We start from the raw sequence: 17294 nt of genomic DNA on the forward strand, positions 1-17294 counted from the left end.
CACATGTCAGATAAATTGAGTTTTTTTTTTTTTTGTTTATGATAAAAGAATACAACTGGTGACAAGTTACGGTTATCTACACATTCTGGATCCGGAGAGATTATGAGGAATTTTACTCTGCCTGTTGCCACAATCAAACAAACTTACCAACTCCAAAAATATTATTTAGTTTCGCTTTTTTTTTTTTGTCATTGACTCATTGGTCGGTTAAAATTAAGATCCCCACAACCCCACTCTCCTTAGCACAACTCCCCCTCCCACTCAGATATATACATATTTATATATGCCGACATCCCATCTTCTCTATCTCTCTCTCTCCCCAGTGCCCACTCACGGTAAAAAAGCCAAAGCAAAAGGCAAACACACAAGCGTATGCTTGCAAGCAAGGCACAGCGAAACGTGTTCACTCTTCAATCTCCATTACCGTTAAGAAACTAACAGAGAGAGACACTACTTTTTCGTTTTTAAGCTTAAGTTTACTGTATTTGTAGAAGTAGTAGTTGAGAAAGAGAGGCATGGAGATGGAGGGCATTGGAGGACTGAGGCATCTGTTTATGACAGTGTTTTTACATGGGTTTGCAAGCTTCATGGTGATTCCAGCCATAACTGATATCACCATGCTGGCTCTTTGCCCTGGTCAAGATGAGTGCTCCCTTGCCATTTACCTCTCTGGTTTTCAACAAGCGGTATGTACATGCATGTATCTTAATTTCTACTTCCATGTCCCTTAATTCCCTTTTTCATTTGATTAATTCCACAGATGATATCGAAGAGGAGCCATATAAAGTTTTGATTTTGATTTAGTTGTATTTATCAATATACTTGAAATTTTTCTATGCTCTTTCTCTCATGCATATCATGATATTTAGTTTAATCCGCCGATAATATCATAAAATTTCTTAGTTAATTTTATAGGTATGTTGCAAATTCATTTTATAATAATTATTCACTAAAAAAATAAGTGGAATCAGTTCCAGCAAGCACATTTAAGAATTTATATATTAAATAGTTAAAGTAATTACTAAGTACATTATGAAGAAGAAAAAGAAAAAGAAAAAGAAAAAAAAGCTCATACAAAGAGAACATCAACTTTTTGGTAGGGTTCAATGGATTCTAACTAGCTAGGAGTTTTCAACTTTACCTTGTTTAGGAAAAGAGTATATCAATTAAGTTACCCTTATTACTTTCACCTCCATTTTTACTATTTCAATAAAATAATTTTGTTGTTTTTATAGCGAGATTTTTATCTCAACTGATAAGTAAATCAGATGCGTGCACCATTTGAGCTAGAGTTTTATGCGTGGGTCTAACTGGATATAAGTAGCTAGATTTTATCTCAACTGCTCTAAACGTGTGTACGTGAACTGAAGCTTGCAAACCCTAAATAGATCTTCCCAACTAAACTTCATACCCACCAAACTGGCTATCCATGTCCATACGTTTCAGTATATTGTCGTTCGTACATTTAACCATTTGAGCGCATTAATTACTTTTAAGTATTACATGCAATTTAATCAGATACAAAACAAAAGAAGCGTCATCCGCACTTAATGTCCTAGCAACCAAACAATTCTCTGTCGCAATCCTAATGCTGCTGCAATTTTAATTTTTAGAGTACTACTTAGGACGTATGTGTATTTATATAATTTACTTTTTTAGATTTGAGTTCAATTGCAGTTTTATATTATATTTTTAAACATTTCAATCGGATACGTTAGTTATTATTTCACTTTAATTTCATGCAACATTTATAAAATTTGTTAAGTGATAACTTAATAACCATACATTTCACATTTGTACGAAGTGACTGCCAACTTGTACCACATGACCAAATCATTATGAAAAAAATATTTAATTACTAATAAATATTTAAATTCATTTAATATTTCATCGCACCACTGCCACTCCCTCGTCTGCTCAGCTACCCCTCTCTCTCCTCGGCTAATATCAAAACTTTTTTTTTTAATTTTAGATAACATTTCTATAAAAAAATATTTTCTATATATGGCATATTATTGACTACCACATCAACAAAAGAGTGGGAGTTAAAGATATTGTATAAAATTACAACTAAAATAGAAGTTTAAGTATAAACTTATAATATTTTAAAAATATTATATGAGATTATTTACGGATACGAAGGAATAATTTACTCACTTTATATGTATGGTCTTTTAAGGTCGGTATCATCTTGAATTGAGGAGTGAAGCGACGTATGTGTCTTAAATGTCCATGGTCATGCAAAGGTGGGCCTCCATCTTGAACTGAGGAGTAAAGCAATGGTAACAATTATAGATCACAACAATGCGTGGGAGTTATGTCCTCTTTAGTCGTTTAGTAGTACACTAGTTTATATGATTTTGATTCTCATATAAAGAAATTAAGTTGTATGAGTTTAATTTTTGCCACAATGTTTTTGTCATGTTGTGCGATTTTAATAGTTGTGAGAGTCATATTACGTAGAAATTAAATTACTAAGTTATAAAATTAAACAACGTAACTCACTTTTATGAGATTCAAATTTTTCAATCTACTATGCGAGTTTAATTCTAATTTATAGAAATCCAACTTAAAATTTAGTATGTAGAAATCCAACTCAAATTTCTTAACTCGCTGTAAAAGACCTTACTTGTTTTTGGCAAACAAGGTTATTGTTAATCGGACTGTCGATTACAAGATTCAGTGCAACATTTAGACAAAAGTGAACTTAATTAATAGTTCAAATACACAGTATTACAACACAAACGTGTGTCGTGCATATTTATAGTCTCTAAGATTAATTATACATAGTCGAATTAGTATTATATATGTGAGGAGATTTGGTGATAAACTAATGCGCATAAGCGTGTGTGTTGGATGCAGATAATAGGTTTGGGAACGGTGGTGATGACTCCACTAATTGGGAATTTGTCGGATGTGTATGGGAGGAAGTCTCTTCTCACGATCCCCATGACCCTCTCCATTGTCCCGCTAGGTTGGTATTCCACTAATTACTAATTCGTAATTGCATGTGTGTGGTTTCTCTGATTTTCTTCCTTTTTCTTTTGCTTGATGATAGCTATGTTTCTTTAGTGCAAGCCTTTTCTGCATGCGCCCACCACGTTTCATTTCACTTTCATACTTTAATTGTGGTACCAATATTATTAGACCCAAGAATGGTAATCGTGATGCCAATATTATTATTGGATCCAAAAATGTTAATCGTGGTACCAATATTATTGGACCCAAGAATGTTCCACCTTTTCACTATATTAATAATAACTACTCAGTTTGAATATATTGTTAAGCACAAAATTTATGTTTTAATGGTTGATATTAACAAATGAATACAAACATGCGACACAAGGTACGACTTTAATGAACTGATAATAGGATGTGATTTTTAAAGTTGTATTAAAATAGTTTTTGACATTTTCGAGAAGGATGATGATATTCACACGTTTTTTTTTTTTTTTAACCTTACACAAACTCTTCTCAGTTTTTCATCATCAAATTGAATGAATTGAAAAAAATCAAATGATAAAAATTAACAAAAAAAAAAAATGTGTGAAAAGAAAAGTACATAAATAACCATTTCAATATATTAGATAAGAAACTCGTACACATTTGTTTTGACTAGACTTTTTTCTTTCTTGTGGGGTGTAGGTATACTGGTCAAACTTCAATCCCTCAATTTTTCACTGTTTCGAATTGTGTTCTTCTTGTCCACTTTTGGTGGGCGGCGATGCTCTCTGACTTTTTAATTTCTTGTCTCCAAGTATTAATGTAGGTGAGAAGATAGCACTGATAATATGCCCTTTCTTTGTCTTCTTTTTTGGTAGCGATATTGGCGTATAGCAGGAAGACAAGCTTCTTTTATGCCTACTATGTGCTGAGGACAGTAACTGCCTTGGTAGGTGAAGGCAGCATCAACTGCCTCACCCTTGCTTATGTGGTATGTCTAAATATGCAGTCCCTAAAACCGCTTGTATTGTACTATTCAAGTAATTGATAACTTGAGTGTAATGTTGGTCTTAATTAATTGAGCAACTTCATATTTGAGAATCTAGCGCTTATTTAGTGGTATCAATAGTTCTAGTTTTACGTGTAGGGATCAAATTGTACTTAAATGGAGAGTGTTAGCTTCATATACATTGTTATCTTATTCTTTGACGTGTTAAGTTTTTCTAGAGTCAGTTAGTTGCCTAAAACAAACTATTGCATGATTAAACAAGTTAACTATATATGATGTATGATTAAACAAGTTATTGCATATTTGTTTTTCATTAGTTATGAGTCATGGCATACTTTGAGGAGGGGCATTAATTTGATCTCTCATTGCTAAAATGACGTATATAATTGCTGCATTAATTCCAGGCCGACAATGTTTCAGAGAGAGAACGAATATCTGCATTTGGAATTCTTGCTGGATTTACCTCAGCAGCATTTGTATGTGGAACCTTAGCAGCTCGTTTCCTCTCCACTGCTTTAACATTTCAGGTGTTCATTCCCAACCTGCACCAATAAGTCCTACTATACCTATTAATCTTCGTGATAATTCAAATAATTCAATTCTTGTTTATGTATGACTTAGGTTGCTGCCTTTGGATCAATGCTTTCAACTATCTACATGAGAATTTTTCTCAAGGAGAGCTTGACGGGCGATGATAGTACTTTGAGGCAGCCCATCTTGAAAGGAGGAGTACCAGAAGTTGTTGATGAAGGCGATGTCTACTCGCCGAAAACGATACAAGTATTTAAGAAAATTCCGTCTCCAGGAGATTTGATTTCCCTACTGAGGAGTAGGTAAGAGTTTTGTAAAATTTGTGTCAAATATCATCACATGTAGTAAAATCCCGTATCTTACTAAGATAACTTGTTAAACCCTGTGTGTTGCAGTAAGATTCTGTCACAAGCAGCAGTTGTTTCCTTCTTTCAGAGCCTGGCAGAGGGTGGCATGCAAGCTTCATTAATGGTACAATTTTATTTACCCTAATTTCCAACTTTCATAGTCTTTTTAGTTGCTCGAAACCCAAATTTTAACCTCAGTTTTTACCGTGCAGTATTTCTTAAAGGCTCGTTTCCACTTCAACAAGAATCAGTTTGCTGATCTAATGCTGATTATTGGGATATCGGGGACCATATCACAGGCTAGCAATACCCAACCTTCTGCTGCTACATTTCACACACACACACACACACACACACACACACACATGTACATATATTTATAATTATATATATATATATATGTACATGTATATTTATATACCTCTTATAAATAGATTCCTTAATTTTCTGTTTGTGACTTCTGCAGCTGCTTTTCATGCCAATGTTGGCAACTGCTATTGGAGAGGAAAAGTTGCTTCCAATTGGGCTCATAATGGGCAGTATGAATGTATGTGCCTTTGCTTCAACTCTTCCTTACGATCCTCTAATTGAATGTGTCACTGTCAAGTGTTAACTCATGATTTTGAGATCGTAACATAGGATTTTATTAAGATCAGTCGTCCATGCATGAGCGTGTGACTTATGAGCATAGGTCGAATGTGGTCCAATAATGATCTATGGTTAGAAATTACCCATGTGCACATGTGATTTATGACCAAATGTCGATTCCATAGTGACCTACAGTCATAAATCACACATGCGCACGTGAACTACAGATGACCTATAGCATAGCTCTCACTGTATATCGAATCATTGATTCAAAAACATTTCTGACTCTTAGATCTGGCCTTGTGCAGATGTTTCTTAACAGCATTTCATGGGCAGTTTGGGTAAATCCTCCATTGCTGAACTTGCCAACTTCCTTCAGTACTTGTTTCTTCACATATTTACGTTTCTTTTGTTTTATAAAGTCGTTGAAAGAGATGTTCAAATGTTGCAGGTTCCTTATGCTGCGACTCTGTTTTCTGTTTTTGGATTTTTAGTGCAGCCAAGTGTATGTTTTTGCTTTAATCTTGGTAAAAATCATTTTTCTCTATCTTAGTTGAAGAACTATGACGGACTGACGGTGAAAATTTTCTGACTCACAGATACGCAGCATCGCATCAAAACAAGTTGGACCCAATGATCAGGTAATTTACCAAGGACTTTAGTAGACTTGGGGCATGTAAGAAGCACTTTCCTCGTAAGCTCATTGCGTAGGAATTTTTATTAAAAACCTAAGTGCTTTCTGAAAAAGCACTTGGAAATGCTTCTACAAAACATTGCAATTTTTTTTTTTCTTTTTTTATCAAATATTTCAGAGGCGCTCATGTTCATACACGTTTTAATCGACTAATTTAAAAAGCAAAATTCATGTTCAGGGAAAGGCTCAAGGATGCATTTCAGGCATAAGCTCCTTTGCCAACATTGTTTCTCCATTAATTTTCAGTCCTCTGACAGGTATTCGTAGAATTTATCATTTATTATTTTTTACTTGTGATTTTTGGGTAGATAAATCCTGTAAATCCAAAATTTGACCAATTTGTCCTATTAAATATACATATATATCCAGCTTTATTCCTGTCTGAAGAAGCACCATTTTATTTCCCTGGCTTCAGTATTCTGTGCATTGGCCTTGCAACGGTAAGAATAATTCCCATGCATTTTCTTGACAAGTAGAATTTTTCATTTCATATTTTTATTTAATTTATTATTTATTTGTGCAGATGATTGCCTTCGTTCAGAGCCTAATGATAAGGGCTTCTCCTCACAAAACCAGCAACACCATCTGCGTGGAATCTCCCTAGTCAGAATTCAAATTATACAGAATTCTAACTTACAGCAATACCTTTTCTTCCCAGAAAAAATAAATACATAAAGTTTCATCTTATGGAGCCCTTTAATCCACACCAGAATCCTAAGAACAAGATAAAGCTTATGCCTGCCAGAATCTCAAAGCCAACGGGTGGCCGGAACCCGCATCGTCCGCCTTGACAGGGCGTAGTTAAAATCAGCCAGGTTACACGGTAAATGAGATGACGCAAACATATATATAGGTAAATTCAGTAAAAATCAGTTTGTACCCTGGTGTTCTTCTATATTTCTTTCTTTTGTGTATTGGTATTTATAACGTTACAAGATTATTATATACAAAATTTCAATTGCCCATTTTCTGCATGTCTGTACTAAATCATGCAACAAAAGTTTTGATCAGATAAATTTTCCACGAATGTAAATTCAGGAAATGATCTCTGTGCAAGATAAAACAGGAGCATAGAGCATTACATAACCAATCTTACAGGTGAAACTATTGTTATCCGCCACCAGAAAACTCGCCCAAACTGATTTCCGAAAGCAAGTACACGAACAAAGAAAAATTCTAGCTGGCAAAACTCTTTTGACAGTATATAATATATTCACCTCTATAGAACGAATTTCTATCAACTGTGGATGGAACTCTGTGCGGGAAAGGATTCAGTGATTGTGGCGTTTGTGCGGAGGCCTGGAGAGCGGTGATTCAACTCCCAGATGCAGGAAAATGAAGTGGGTTTGGGTGTTGAGGTTGCGCGAAGGATTGACCGGGCAACCATTGAGTGACATCATCTTGCAAAGTTGGTCAAGATGCTGATGGAAAAAGAGCAAGGTAAGAGGAGGAGAAAAGCCTGCTCAGTTAAAGAGGATGGAAGATCTCAACCAAGAAAAGGTTTATCCATTCGAAGAAGTAGATGTCGGAATGAAATCATTCGGATAAAAGGCAAAGAAACAATGCAATAAAAATAGAAAATAACTGAACACTAAACACCTTAAGTTCAAGACAGCACCCACAAGGGATTGCTCACGTTTAAATATATAGCGCAACAATTTGCAGCAGACAATCACACAACAGTATACTAAAAGCGATAAATTATTCCACAGTTTAAGAAGTCATTGAAAATTCAGGCATTGCATTTAGATTTGCACATTGTTCGACAATACTATACATAAGCTCCAAATAAGAGTCATCTTAATAAGCGTTTCTGCCGTTCAAACATCTCTTACTAAGCCGTAAATAATCTAGAGAATACAATGCTGAATTTTAGAAATGTGACATCAAGGATAAACCTAGACAGTGACATATACATGTGAAGACTAAGCAATGGTTCCAACATAATATCGCAGAATATACATACTCCTGAAGCAGTCAATCCACCTCATTGGATGGGAAGTATGTCATCATTAGCATCATCATCATCCATCTCCAGATACTTGAAGTTAACAGATTCCCATCCGTTACCTTTGTAATTAAAACCTGGACTCACATAGCACTTCATCTCATGAAACAGGTTCAAATTATCCACGAGCTTATGAAATGCATTGCATCCGCAACACTGCAGAACCAGGAGAAAACAAAACATAACAGTTAGGTTCTTATCAACCATATCTTTTCCTTCAGCCCAATACTCGATTAAACGCTCAATTCAACCACAATATAGTTTATTATCGAAAAATCTTGAATTACTTGTCCAAAGTCACCACCAAAAGATGCTCAGTAACGTATCATGTAGGTTTACCCCAAATTTGATACTCACCTCCCCGAATTGCATTGTTTAATGTTCTTAACCAAATCAATTTTTTCACCCTTACCTACCTAACTTTTCCCCATTTGAAATCATATCGAATACACAAAATAAGGACTTAGAAAATAGTCCGTCAATATGTAGCACCATGATTAAAGCATAATTTACTACCTGCACAAAGACGGTGCCGTCAGTGTAAGCATGGGGGTTAATAGCCCGCGTTGTCCTCTGCCCACAAATGTTACACGTAAAAGCCACAAGCATCCTCCGGCGAGGCGATTTTGTAAAGAGAGACCAGGGAAATGTGGAGACATTCTCTGTGCTTGACTCTGTCTGAACCCCAGCAGGGGCAGGAGGGCCTTCCATTCCAGAACCTGTAGTCCACCCTCTTCCTGTTGCCGCACCCATTACCAGTCCCATTGCCGCATCCTAACATCATGTTTTCGGCAAATCAATTTTCATTCAACACAAAATAAACAATCAATGCTTATACACAACAAAATAATCATCACCTCAATCACTTAGACAAGTTAGTTAATTATTAAATGCATAATTTTATGACAAAACACATAGATTTCGCATGAATATTTTGGTTTCTGATCATTCCCTGATCTCCTCCATCAATTTATCCAAACAAAATAAATGTTTCAAAAATAAAAGCTTATGCAATTGGGAGAGAGAGTACCTTGGAGAGTGGTGAGAGGGAGAGATGGCGATTGCTGAGAATCGGAAGGCGATTGATTTCTTTGGAATCCGATTTCGGATTGGACTCGTTCTCGTTTCCTGAAACCGAAAATCTCCATTCCGATGAGATAAAACAACAAATTCCCGTGTCTGGTTGCCGGAAAATCCAAGGAAACTCGGAATCTCAAACCACTCTCATAAAATTTCGATATTTCATTGATTATTGGCAACAAAACGAAGTATAAGAGGGAAATGGAAGGAAGATTTTACCTTTGGAGGCGAGCGCGAGTTGAAAGGGCCGTGAAGGGAGGGACTTTCGGGGGGAGAAAACGGACAAGGAAGAAGCGGACGACGTGATTGTAGGAGAAGCCGAGCTGATTAAGGCTTCCATGGGAATCTGCAGAAAGCAGCTGATTAAAGAATCTCAGACGAAGACGATGAAGATCGATGGCGACTCAGTGAGTCGAGTCGGAGGTTTGATAAAAGTCGTCGTTAAAAAATAAAATATCGCGGGAGTTACGTGGACGTGAGGATTTAGCATCCTTTAGCTCCTCCTGGGCTGGACCTGATGGTCTGTTTGGGTCAGGTTTTGTGTTAGAGTTGGAGGCCCAACGGGCTCATATGACATTTTAAATATCTAATTTCAAGTGTCAAACTTATTTAAACATTTGAGCTACAAGCGTTTTATTCGTTTTTTTATCTATTGATACAAATGATATTATAGAAGGGGATGTCAAACACATGACCTAGTTCTAAAGGAAATTTCTTTCGTCGCTCTTTCTTTTTCGGTTACACTCAACAAGAGCGGCCGTCACTAACTTTTTTTATTTCTTTGGTTTCTTAATGATAAGTCTTTAAATGTGATAGGGGTGTCCAAATAACTTATCGATATAATTCATCTGCTAAAATCTTTAGAGCTCGTTTGATGCTTAGGATTGAAATAAATTGGACAAACTCATAAAATTTAAGATATTGTTAAGTACAAGTGAATGATTTTCATTATGCGGAGGTTAAAACAGGATAGATATGAATAGAACATATCTCTTCTAATCTTACCATTGTGAAGAGAATTGAAATCGATAAGTTTTCCTTAATGAATAATCCATTGTCCACCTTCACAATTTTTTCATTTCTTCCTACAACCCAAATTATTCATCCCCATGGAATCCTAGACTCCGTACTAGACCTTAGTGTTGTTCACTCAAGATGGAAAAAGAAAATGATATCCACTCTTAAACTCTTTAAAGTGAGACACAAAAAGCATGCTTAGGAACGCTAGATTAATACAGAAAACAAATACATAATCTCCAAATTCATGCATAAATCGAAAATATTAGAAAACCACAAATGAATAAGAAAACATGAAATATAAGATAACCAGTAACATGAAAATTTCCAAAACAGAAAATTGATCCCCAATTATTTGCAATTACTCCCAACAATTCCTAGGCGTCATTGCCATCATAACTCAACTAAATAAATCATCCAAGCTAGCGACGGCTCCTTCATCTCCTAAAGAATCATCACTGTTGGGCTCAAATGTCAGTATTAGTTCTACAAGGTCCCGACCGGGAGATAAGTTCTCCCCGGTACGATCTAAGCTTGCACTCTGCCTTTGCAGTGAACATAGTTATCATGAACATGGTCATCTAAATCATCATCTTCGTCACCGTCATCATTGTCATTGTTGTCATCGTCATCGTCATCGTCGTCGTCATCATCATCATCATCATAAAAAATATCATCTTCGGAAATATATTCATCATCATCCTGACTAGCATACCACATTATTCAACTTTATAGACCATCCTGCAAAGTCCAAGAACCACCCGAATCACTAAGCGATATCGGGGGCTTAGAAAGACATATCAACTCTAATTCCCACTTGTAAGACCTGGTTTGGTACTGAGGTGATTCTGAAAAAAGCTGCTATCAAAAAAAGCTGGGAGCTGTTTTGTGTTTGGTAAACACTCAGCTTCAGCTTTTTTTTCACAGTTTTGGATGAAAAAAAAGCCAAAAACAAGAAGCTGCAAAACCAGCTTTGAAAAAAACCGGCTTTTTTTTCACATCTGTTTTACATAAAAGTTACCAAACACTCTAATACTGCCTTTTTTTTTTCAAAAGCACTTTTACAAAAAAGTTTACCAAACACTCTGCTGCTTTATTTCACAGCTGCTTATTCTCACAGTACAGCAGAAGCAGCTTTTTTTCAAAGCACAGCAATACCAAACCAGCCCTAAGTCACCAATCAAGTGGATGATCCATCCCATTTGTACTTGCATACATCAAAAAGTCGAGTATATTCATCAGCACTTGGCACTGCAAACAAATTTGAAACAAAACAAGCAAAAAAAAAGCCAAACATTTGAAAAAAAAGCACCAACAACGTCACCACCATGCATTAAGAACTGGATGGGCTTATCATGTAAGTTTGCTCATTGGCATCTGGAAAGACTCAACGAGCCATTACATTTTGAAAATTTTCAAGTCACAAAAATGCTACAAAAGGATTAACAGATCATTACAATCTGTAGAGCCTCCAATCAAGTCACTTGCTGAAAGGATCTCATCCTCTGTTACAGTATACCAATTTTCGGCTTGCGCAAGAACACGTAACATAAAAGAAAACATAAACCGTAAACCCTACTAAATAGGGCCTTATATGTAAGGCCTATGCCCTCTCAAATGGGGAATGGCAGAGCCTAGGCCTTACATTTTAGGCCCTATTTAAGATGGTTTGGGGTTTAGGCTTTTTTTAACTTCAGTTCTTGAAGTTAGTTTCTCTCGTCTTAAGACGTACAGAAATGAGTAAGCCCCGTAATTATCAACCTCGTTTTCTGATGCCATTTTAAAGTACAATAGCAAATACACAGCTGACTGGCCGGTGAAAACTTCATAAAACTGCTCCTATAACACAAATTTATGGCCAGATTACTCTGAGCAGTATCGAAGTTAACAAAACCCGAGACCCATTAGACTTTTCCATCTCTTGATGAGTACAAAAAACATTCTTGAACTCTCTGGATGCATTTCTGTATATCAACAACACCTTTAAGTTTGCTTCTCCCACGAGACCGCAGATCCTATCCAGAGGAGGGTAAAAGGAAAATACAGTATGTCAACTTCCACGGTTCTAGAGTAGATAGACAACATATTTACCGTACTTCACCGGTGAGGACTTGGCAGAGGTTAAATTAACAATGTACCCGCTCCTCACCTGTTTCCGTCACCGATCTCAAAATTATGTCAGTTACTCTGACTTGTACGCCAAATACGAAGAAACAGCAAGGTCTTGTTAAACATTACGGTAGCAACATGTATGCTTTCATATCCAGCAGATTGACACCTGAAAAAGTGTTCATACTATTCATCGAAGCTCATTGCGTCTGCATAACCCGATTCATACCCAGTTAGCCCACAGCTGTCTTTCCGGTCCGAGGTTCTGAGTAACTGACTTCATGCAATCAGCTCAGGAAATCCTCACAAATTGGAAGACTCAACTCGACTATAGGCTGCATGCTTTCTTACATTATTCTTTTCCATCATTAATCTCACATCTGCTGCATCATCCCATTGTCCAACATCAGCATACATATTGTATAACAGTACATATGGAGCTGAGCTTTCAGGTTCGAGTCTCGTTAATGCTTCAGCTGCAACACGGGCCAACTCTACATTGTTATGCACTCTACAAGCACCTAATAATGCTCCCCATACAGCCTTGTCTGGTTCAAATGGCATGCTATTGATCAAATCCATGGCCTCCGCAAGCTGCCCATTCCGGCCAATGTTGTCCACAAGGGAGGCATAGTGTTCAACACTTGGCTCAATGCCAAATTCACTAATCATGGATTTAAATTGGCTCCAGCCTTCTTCAACTAATCCTGCATGAGCACATGCATTCAACACTGCGATAAATGTTATATAAGTAGGCTGCACCTTTAACCTCTTCATCAAACTGAAAAGTTCCAAAGCCTCTGCAGCAAAACCATGAGATGCATAGCCTCCAATCATTGCATTCCAAGAGATCACATCTTTCTGCAGTTTCATTTCATCAAAAATAGTCTGTGCCTCTTTTATCGCACCACATCGCGAATACATTGTTATAAGGGAGTTGTTTATTGGCACATCTGCAATAACCGTCTTTGTCACCAGCTGATGAATCTGCATGCCAAGACTTAGATCCACCAACCCAGTACTCACACTGAGAACTGAAGACAAAGTGTGTCTATCAGGTTTCTCTCCTTCGAGTTGCATCCGAGAAAAGAGATTGACTGCTCCTACAAAGTCTTTATTTTTCTCATACCCTGCTATCATGGAGTTCCAAGTGACTAGGTTCTTTTGGGGCATCTTCTCAAAATAATCACAAGCCAGTTCTAAAGAACCGATTTGGGCATAGCCTAAGATCAATGAATTCCATGAGAGTGCATCAGGATTTGGCATTATACTAAAGAGGCTAGAGGCCTCTTTCATATCTGACACATGAACATAGCCACTGATCATGGTATTCCACGAAAAGGTGTCTCGTTCTACCATTTGGTCAAAAAGTTCCCTGGCAGAAACAACATTTCCAGTTTTCACATAGCACATAATCATCGAATTCCATGACACAACATTTCTCTCAAATCTCCCATTGCCCTCCTTTCCCTTCTTGTGTGAAAATGGGATTTGATCAAAAAGCTTTCGTGCCTCTTCAACCCGTCCTCTCTGACCATAACCTGCAATCAACGTATTATAAGCATGCACCAAATCTTCTCTTCCATCATCCTTATTCCCACACTCGATAATTATCCTCGCAGCTTCATCCAGTTTGCCATTCTGAATAAGCCCCGAAACAAGCGCACTAAGAGAAGCCCCATCTCGGTCTGGCATTCTCTCAAAGAACTCAATCGCATGCACAACGCCACCATTCTGTAAAAACCCAGTAATCATTGCATTCCAAGAAACAACACTCTGCTCCGGCATTCTATTAAAAAGGTCTAACGCCTCAGCCATTCTCCCGTTCTTAGCATACCCACTAATAATTGTGTTCCAAGAAACGCAATCCCTTTCTGGCATTTCATCAAACAAAATCCTCCCCTCCTCAATGTACCTACTCCCGCGACAAGATATATACCCCGATATCATCAAATTCCAGGTTACAACGTCTCTCTCAGGCATTTCGTCGAACAGCTTGCGCGCCTTCACCATCTCTCTGCGTTTTACGTACCCAGTAATCATTGAATTCCAAGTCACCACATTTCGTTGAGGCATTTGATCAAACACTTCCCTGGCTTGGGCTATGTGACCGGTTCGGATCAAATGGGAGATCCTTTTGTTCAATGCGAAGAAGTTTTTGCCGTCTCGGGTCTGAGTGGAACTTCTGGGTTTCGAAGTTGAGGCAAAACGAGAGGACTGTACGGACGCAGGATTGGATATGGGGATGGCGAGTGGACGAAGACGGAGACCTTGAGGCACAGTGATGAGTCGGAATACGACACCGTTTGCATTGCCGAGAATCATTCTCCGAATGAGAGTCATTGAAGGACAGCGTCACTCGAAAGTTATAACTTAATTGCATGAAAGCATTTGGCGCGTACAATTAAGAAAGCAAAATTTTTAAACAATGATGTAAGAGATACATACACTCGGTTGCACTTAAATTTTGTTATAGCGAACCGCTCGCGAGCAGCCTCCTCAAGGCTGTAACATGGCTACTGAGAGTCTTGTATAAGGTTGCCCTATGTGTCAACTCTCTCACACGCAACAGAAAAAGTCTTATATACAATGAGTAATATAAGTAAGGACGTGTTATATCACATAAAAGGGTGCAATTGCATTTTATGGTCTCAAGTTTGGATTCAATTGCAATCTCATACTTCATTTTCAAATATTAAAATGTCATACATAAACTTGTAATTTAGTTACAAATTACAATATCATATGTATGTTAGTCAAAATATTGATTTGGCTTTTAAGTGATGGTATGCCAACGACAACATTATTTTGCTTGTCAAGTTTGTGCCATGTGTACAAACACCCAACAAAAAAAAATTCTAATCGTTTATGTGTGCTTCCCATTTGCCCTAAACTTTAAAATTACAAATTTTAACAAAACAATTTTTTTTAAAGAAAAGTATATGAATCCCACTGCCTCAACTCGTCTGCACCCCTCCACAGTCCACACCCTCCCCGACAACAACTCCAACTTGATCGGTTACCTTCCCGAAGAAAAGTTATAACATTCAAACATCGACTATTTTTCGAAATTTGTCGAAATAATTAAGTAAAAAAAAAATATGAGAATTCACGCAAAGGACTTGTAGCTCGATTCAATCAAATGAAAAGCCCAATCAAATGATAAGCCCAGATGAGCCTCCACGCCATTCGCCATAACACAGCGCAGCGGGCACTGGGTCGCCGCTTTGGTATGCTGAGCCCCAGCCTAATGGAAACATTGGGAGGCATTGGCAGCGGACAACTGTCGTTTTCAATAGCATCGCCGTGGAAACACCACCAACCACGGCCGACGCCGCCATTAGCATCATCTGTCCAATGCGTACTTACCAAACAAGGCCAACGCTTTCTGACCAAGCTCGCAGCTAATGCCAGAGACCCCAAGTTCACAAACAAATTGATATCCAAATTCCTATCAAGTTCCCCAAAGTCCATTGCTCTCAGCACTCTCTCCTATCTTCTCTCTCCTGACTCCACTCCCCCCCATCTCTCCTCCCTTGCCTTCCCTGTAAGTTACACCCCTCCCTCTCTCTCTCTCTCTCTCTCTCTCTAAACTAAATCTTTTGCTATGTCTTAATTGGGTTTCCAACAAAATCCAATTATCCATTTGGGTTGGTTTTGTTTTCTCAGCATCCAAACAAGTAATTACTTTTCAGCTCTACAATTTCAGCTAAGTTTTTGAATTGGGTTTTTGCAGTTGTACTCAAAAATCACAGAAGAGTCTTGGTTTGAATGGAATCCCAAGTTGGTGGCATCCCTTGCTGCCCTGCTCGACAAGCAAGGCCTGCACAGCCAATCTGAAGCTCTAATCTCCGAAACCATATCCAAATTAGGATCCAGGGAACGGGAGCTTGCTCTTTTTCATTGCCAGTTGCTTGAATCACACTCTAAGCTAAGTTCAAAGCATGGATTTGATAGTACCTACAGTTACCTCCATCAGCTTCTTCGTAATTCTTCCTCTGTTTATGTTAAGCGCCGGGCTTTTGAATCGATGGTTGGGGGTTTATGCGCGATGGATCGACCACAGGAAGCAGACATTTTGATTGAGGAAATGATGGTTAAAGGACTCAAACCATCGGTTTTCGAGTTCAGGTCTGTAGTTTATGGGTATGGAAGATTAGGACTTTTTGAAGAAATGCTGAAAGTTGTGAAGAACATGGAGGACCAAGGGCTTGCTGTTGATACAATCTGTTCAAATATGGTTCTTTCGTCATATGGAGCTTATAGTGAGCTGGCTGCAATGGTTCTGTGGCTCCGAAAAATGAAAAATTTGAGGCTTCCTTTCTCTATTAGGACTTACAATTCAGTCTTGAATTCGTGCCCTACGATCATGGCAATGCTGCAAGATCCGAAGGATGTTCCGTGTTCGATTGAAGAACTCAATGGGGTTTTGAATGGTGATGAGGGTTTGGTGGTTAAAGAGTTGGTTGGATCAACGGTTTTGGAGGAGGTGATGGTGTGGGAGTCTTTGGAGGCTAAGTTGGATTTGCATGGTTTGCATTTGGGTTCGGCTTACTTGATAATGTTAGAGTGGTTTGAGGGAATGAGACACAGGTTTAACTGTGGGGAATGTGTGATCCCGGCAGAGGTTGTCATCGTTTGCGGGTTGGGGAAGCATAGCAGTGTTAGAGGGGAGTCGCCGGTTAAAGGTCTGGTTAAGGTGATGATGCATCGGATGGGAAGTCCGATGAGAATCGACAGGAAGAATGTTGGTTGTTTCATTGCCAAGGGGAGAGCTGTGAAGGACTGGTTATTTGCGAGTGATTGAGATAGAACTGTGTGATAAACCCGGCATGCTTGACATTGCCTAGAATGCGCTTTTTTGCGTTAGGTTTTCACCAAGGCTCGTTTAGGATTACTTTTGTGGATAACACTTTTACTTCTAAGTGCTGCTGCTAAAAGTACTTTCATTAAAAACAAATCCAAGGG

General features: G+C 38.0%; 4 protein-coding genes across 6 annotated transcripts; 2 read left to right on the forward strand and 2 right to left on the reverse strand.

Annotated features, from left to right (window-relative positions):
* The first annotated feature begins 286 nt into the window (after positions 1-286).
* On the forward strand, positions 287-7077 carry LOC125472459 (hippocampus abundant transcript 1 protein-like). Of its 3 annotated transcripts, none has more exons than XM_048573937.1 (15): positions 550-686; positions 2180-2282; positions 2863-2974; positions 3822-3934; positions 4357-4479; positions 4574-4785; positions 4879-4954; positions 5043-5129; positions 5297-5377; positions 5727-5759; positions 5870-5923; positions 6018-6059; positions 6291-6369; positions 6482-6552; positions 6636-7077. In XM_048573937.1, exons 2-15 carry the CDS (start codon positions 2280-2282, stop codon positions 6714-6716), a joined length of 1167 nt encoding a protein of 388 aa, XP_048429894.1. In that variant the 5' UTR covers positions 550-686; positions 2180-2279; the 3' UTR covers positions 6717-7077. The 3 variants fall into 3 exon arrangements, with proteins under 3 accessions (XP_048429893.1, XP_048429894.1, XP_048429895.1); XM_048573938.1 differs by having other exon boundaries at positions 2180-2246; XM_048573936.1 differs by lacking the exon at positions 2180-2282 and having other exon boundaries at positions 287-686.
* A 756-nt stretch (positions 7078-7833) lies between these two features.
* Positions 7834-9570, reverse strand: LOC125472460. The gene is made up of 4 exons (XM_048573939.1): positions 9420-9570; positions 9151-9248; positions 8637-8894; positions 7834-8276 (listed from the first exon to the last, which is right to left on the reverse strand). Exons 1-4 carry the CDS (start codon positions 9538-9540, stop codon positions 8100-8102), a joined length of 654 nt encoding a protein of 217 aa, XP_048429896.1. The 5' UTR covers positions 9541-9570; the 3' UTR covers positions 7834-8099.
* A 2400-nt stretch (positions 9571-11970) lies between these two features.
* Positions 11971-14860, reverse strand: LOC125472350 (pentatricopeptide repeat-containing protein At1g62260, mitochondrial). The gene is made up of 2 exons (XM_048573660.1): positions 12367-14860; positions 11971-12232 (listed from the first exon to the last, which is right to left on the reverse strand). The coding sequence occupies exon 1, from the start codon at positions 14667-14669 to the stop codon at positions 12630-12632; it is 2040 nt and encodes a 679-aa protein (XP_048429617.1). The 5' UTR covers positions 14670-14860; the 3' UTR covers positions 11971-12232; positions 12367-12629.
* Positions 14861-15483: 623 nt separating this feature from the next.
* LOC125472406 (pentatricopeptide repeat-containing protein At2g17033) lies at positions 15484-17286 on the forward strand. The gene is made up of 2 exons (XM_048573781.1): positions 15484-15873; positions 16063-17286. Exons 1-2 carry the CDS (start codon positions 15499-15501, stop codon positions 17131-17133), a joined length of 1446 nt encoding a protein of 481 aa, XP_048429738.1. The 5' UTR covers positions 15484-15498; the 3' UTR covers positions 17134-17286.
* Positions 17287-17294: the final 8 nt, after the last annotated feature.

The sequence above is a fragment of a genome, unplaced genomic scaffold (assembly GCF_019419815.1).
Source record: "Pyrus x bretschneideri cultivar Hongxiangsu unplaced genomic scaffold, Pyrus_bretschneideri_v1 Contig7, whole genome shotgun sequence".
Classification (NCBI taxonomy): Eukaryota; Viridiplantae; Streptophyta; class Magnoliopsida; order Rosales; family Rosaceae; genus Pyrus; species Pyrus x bretschneideri.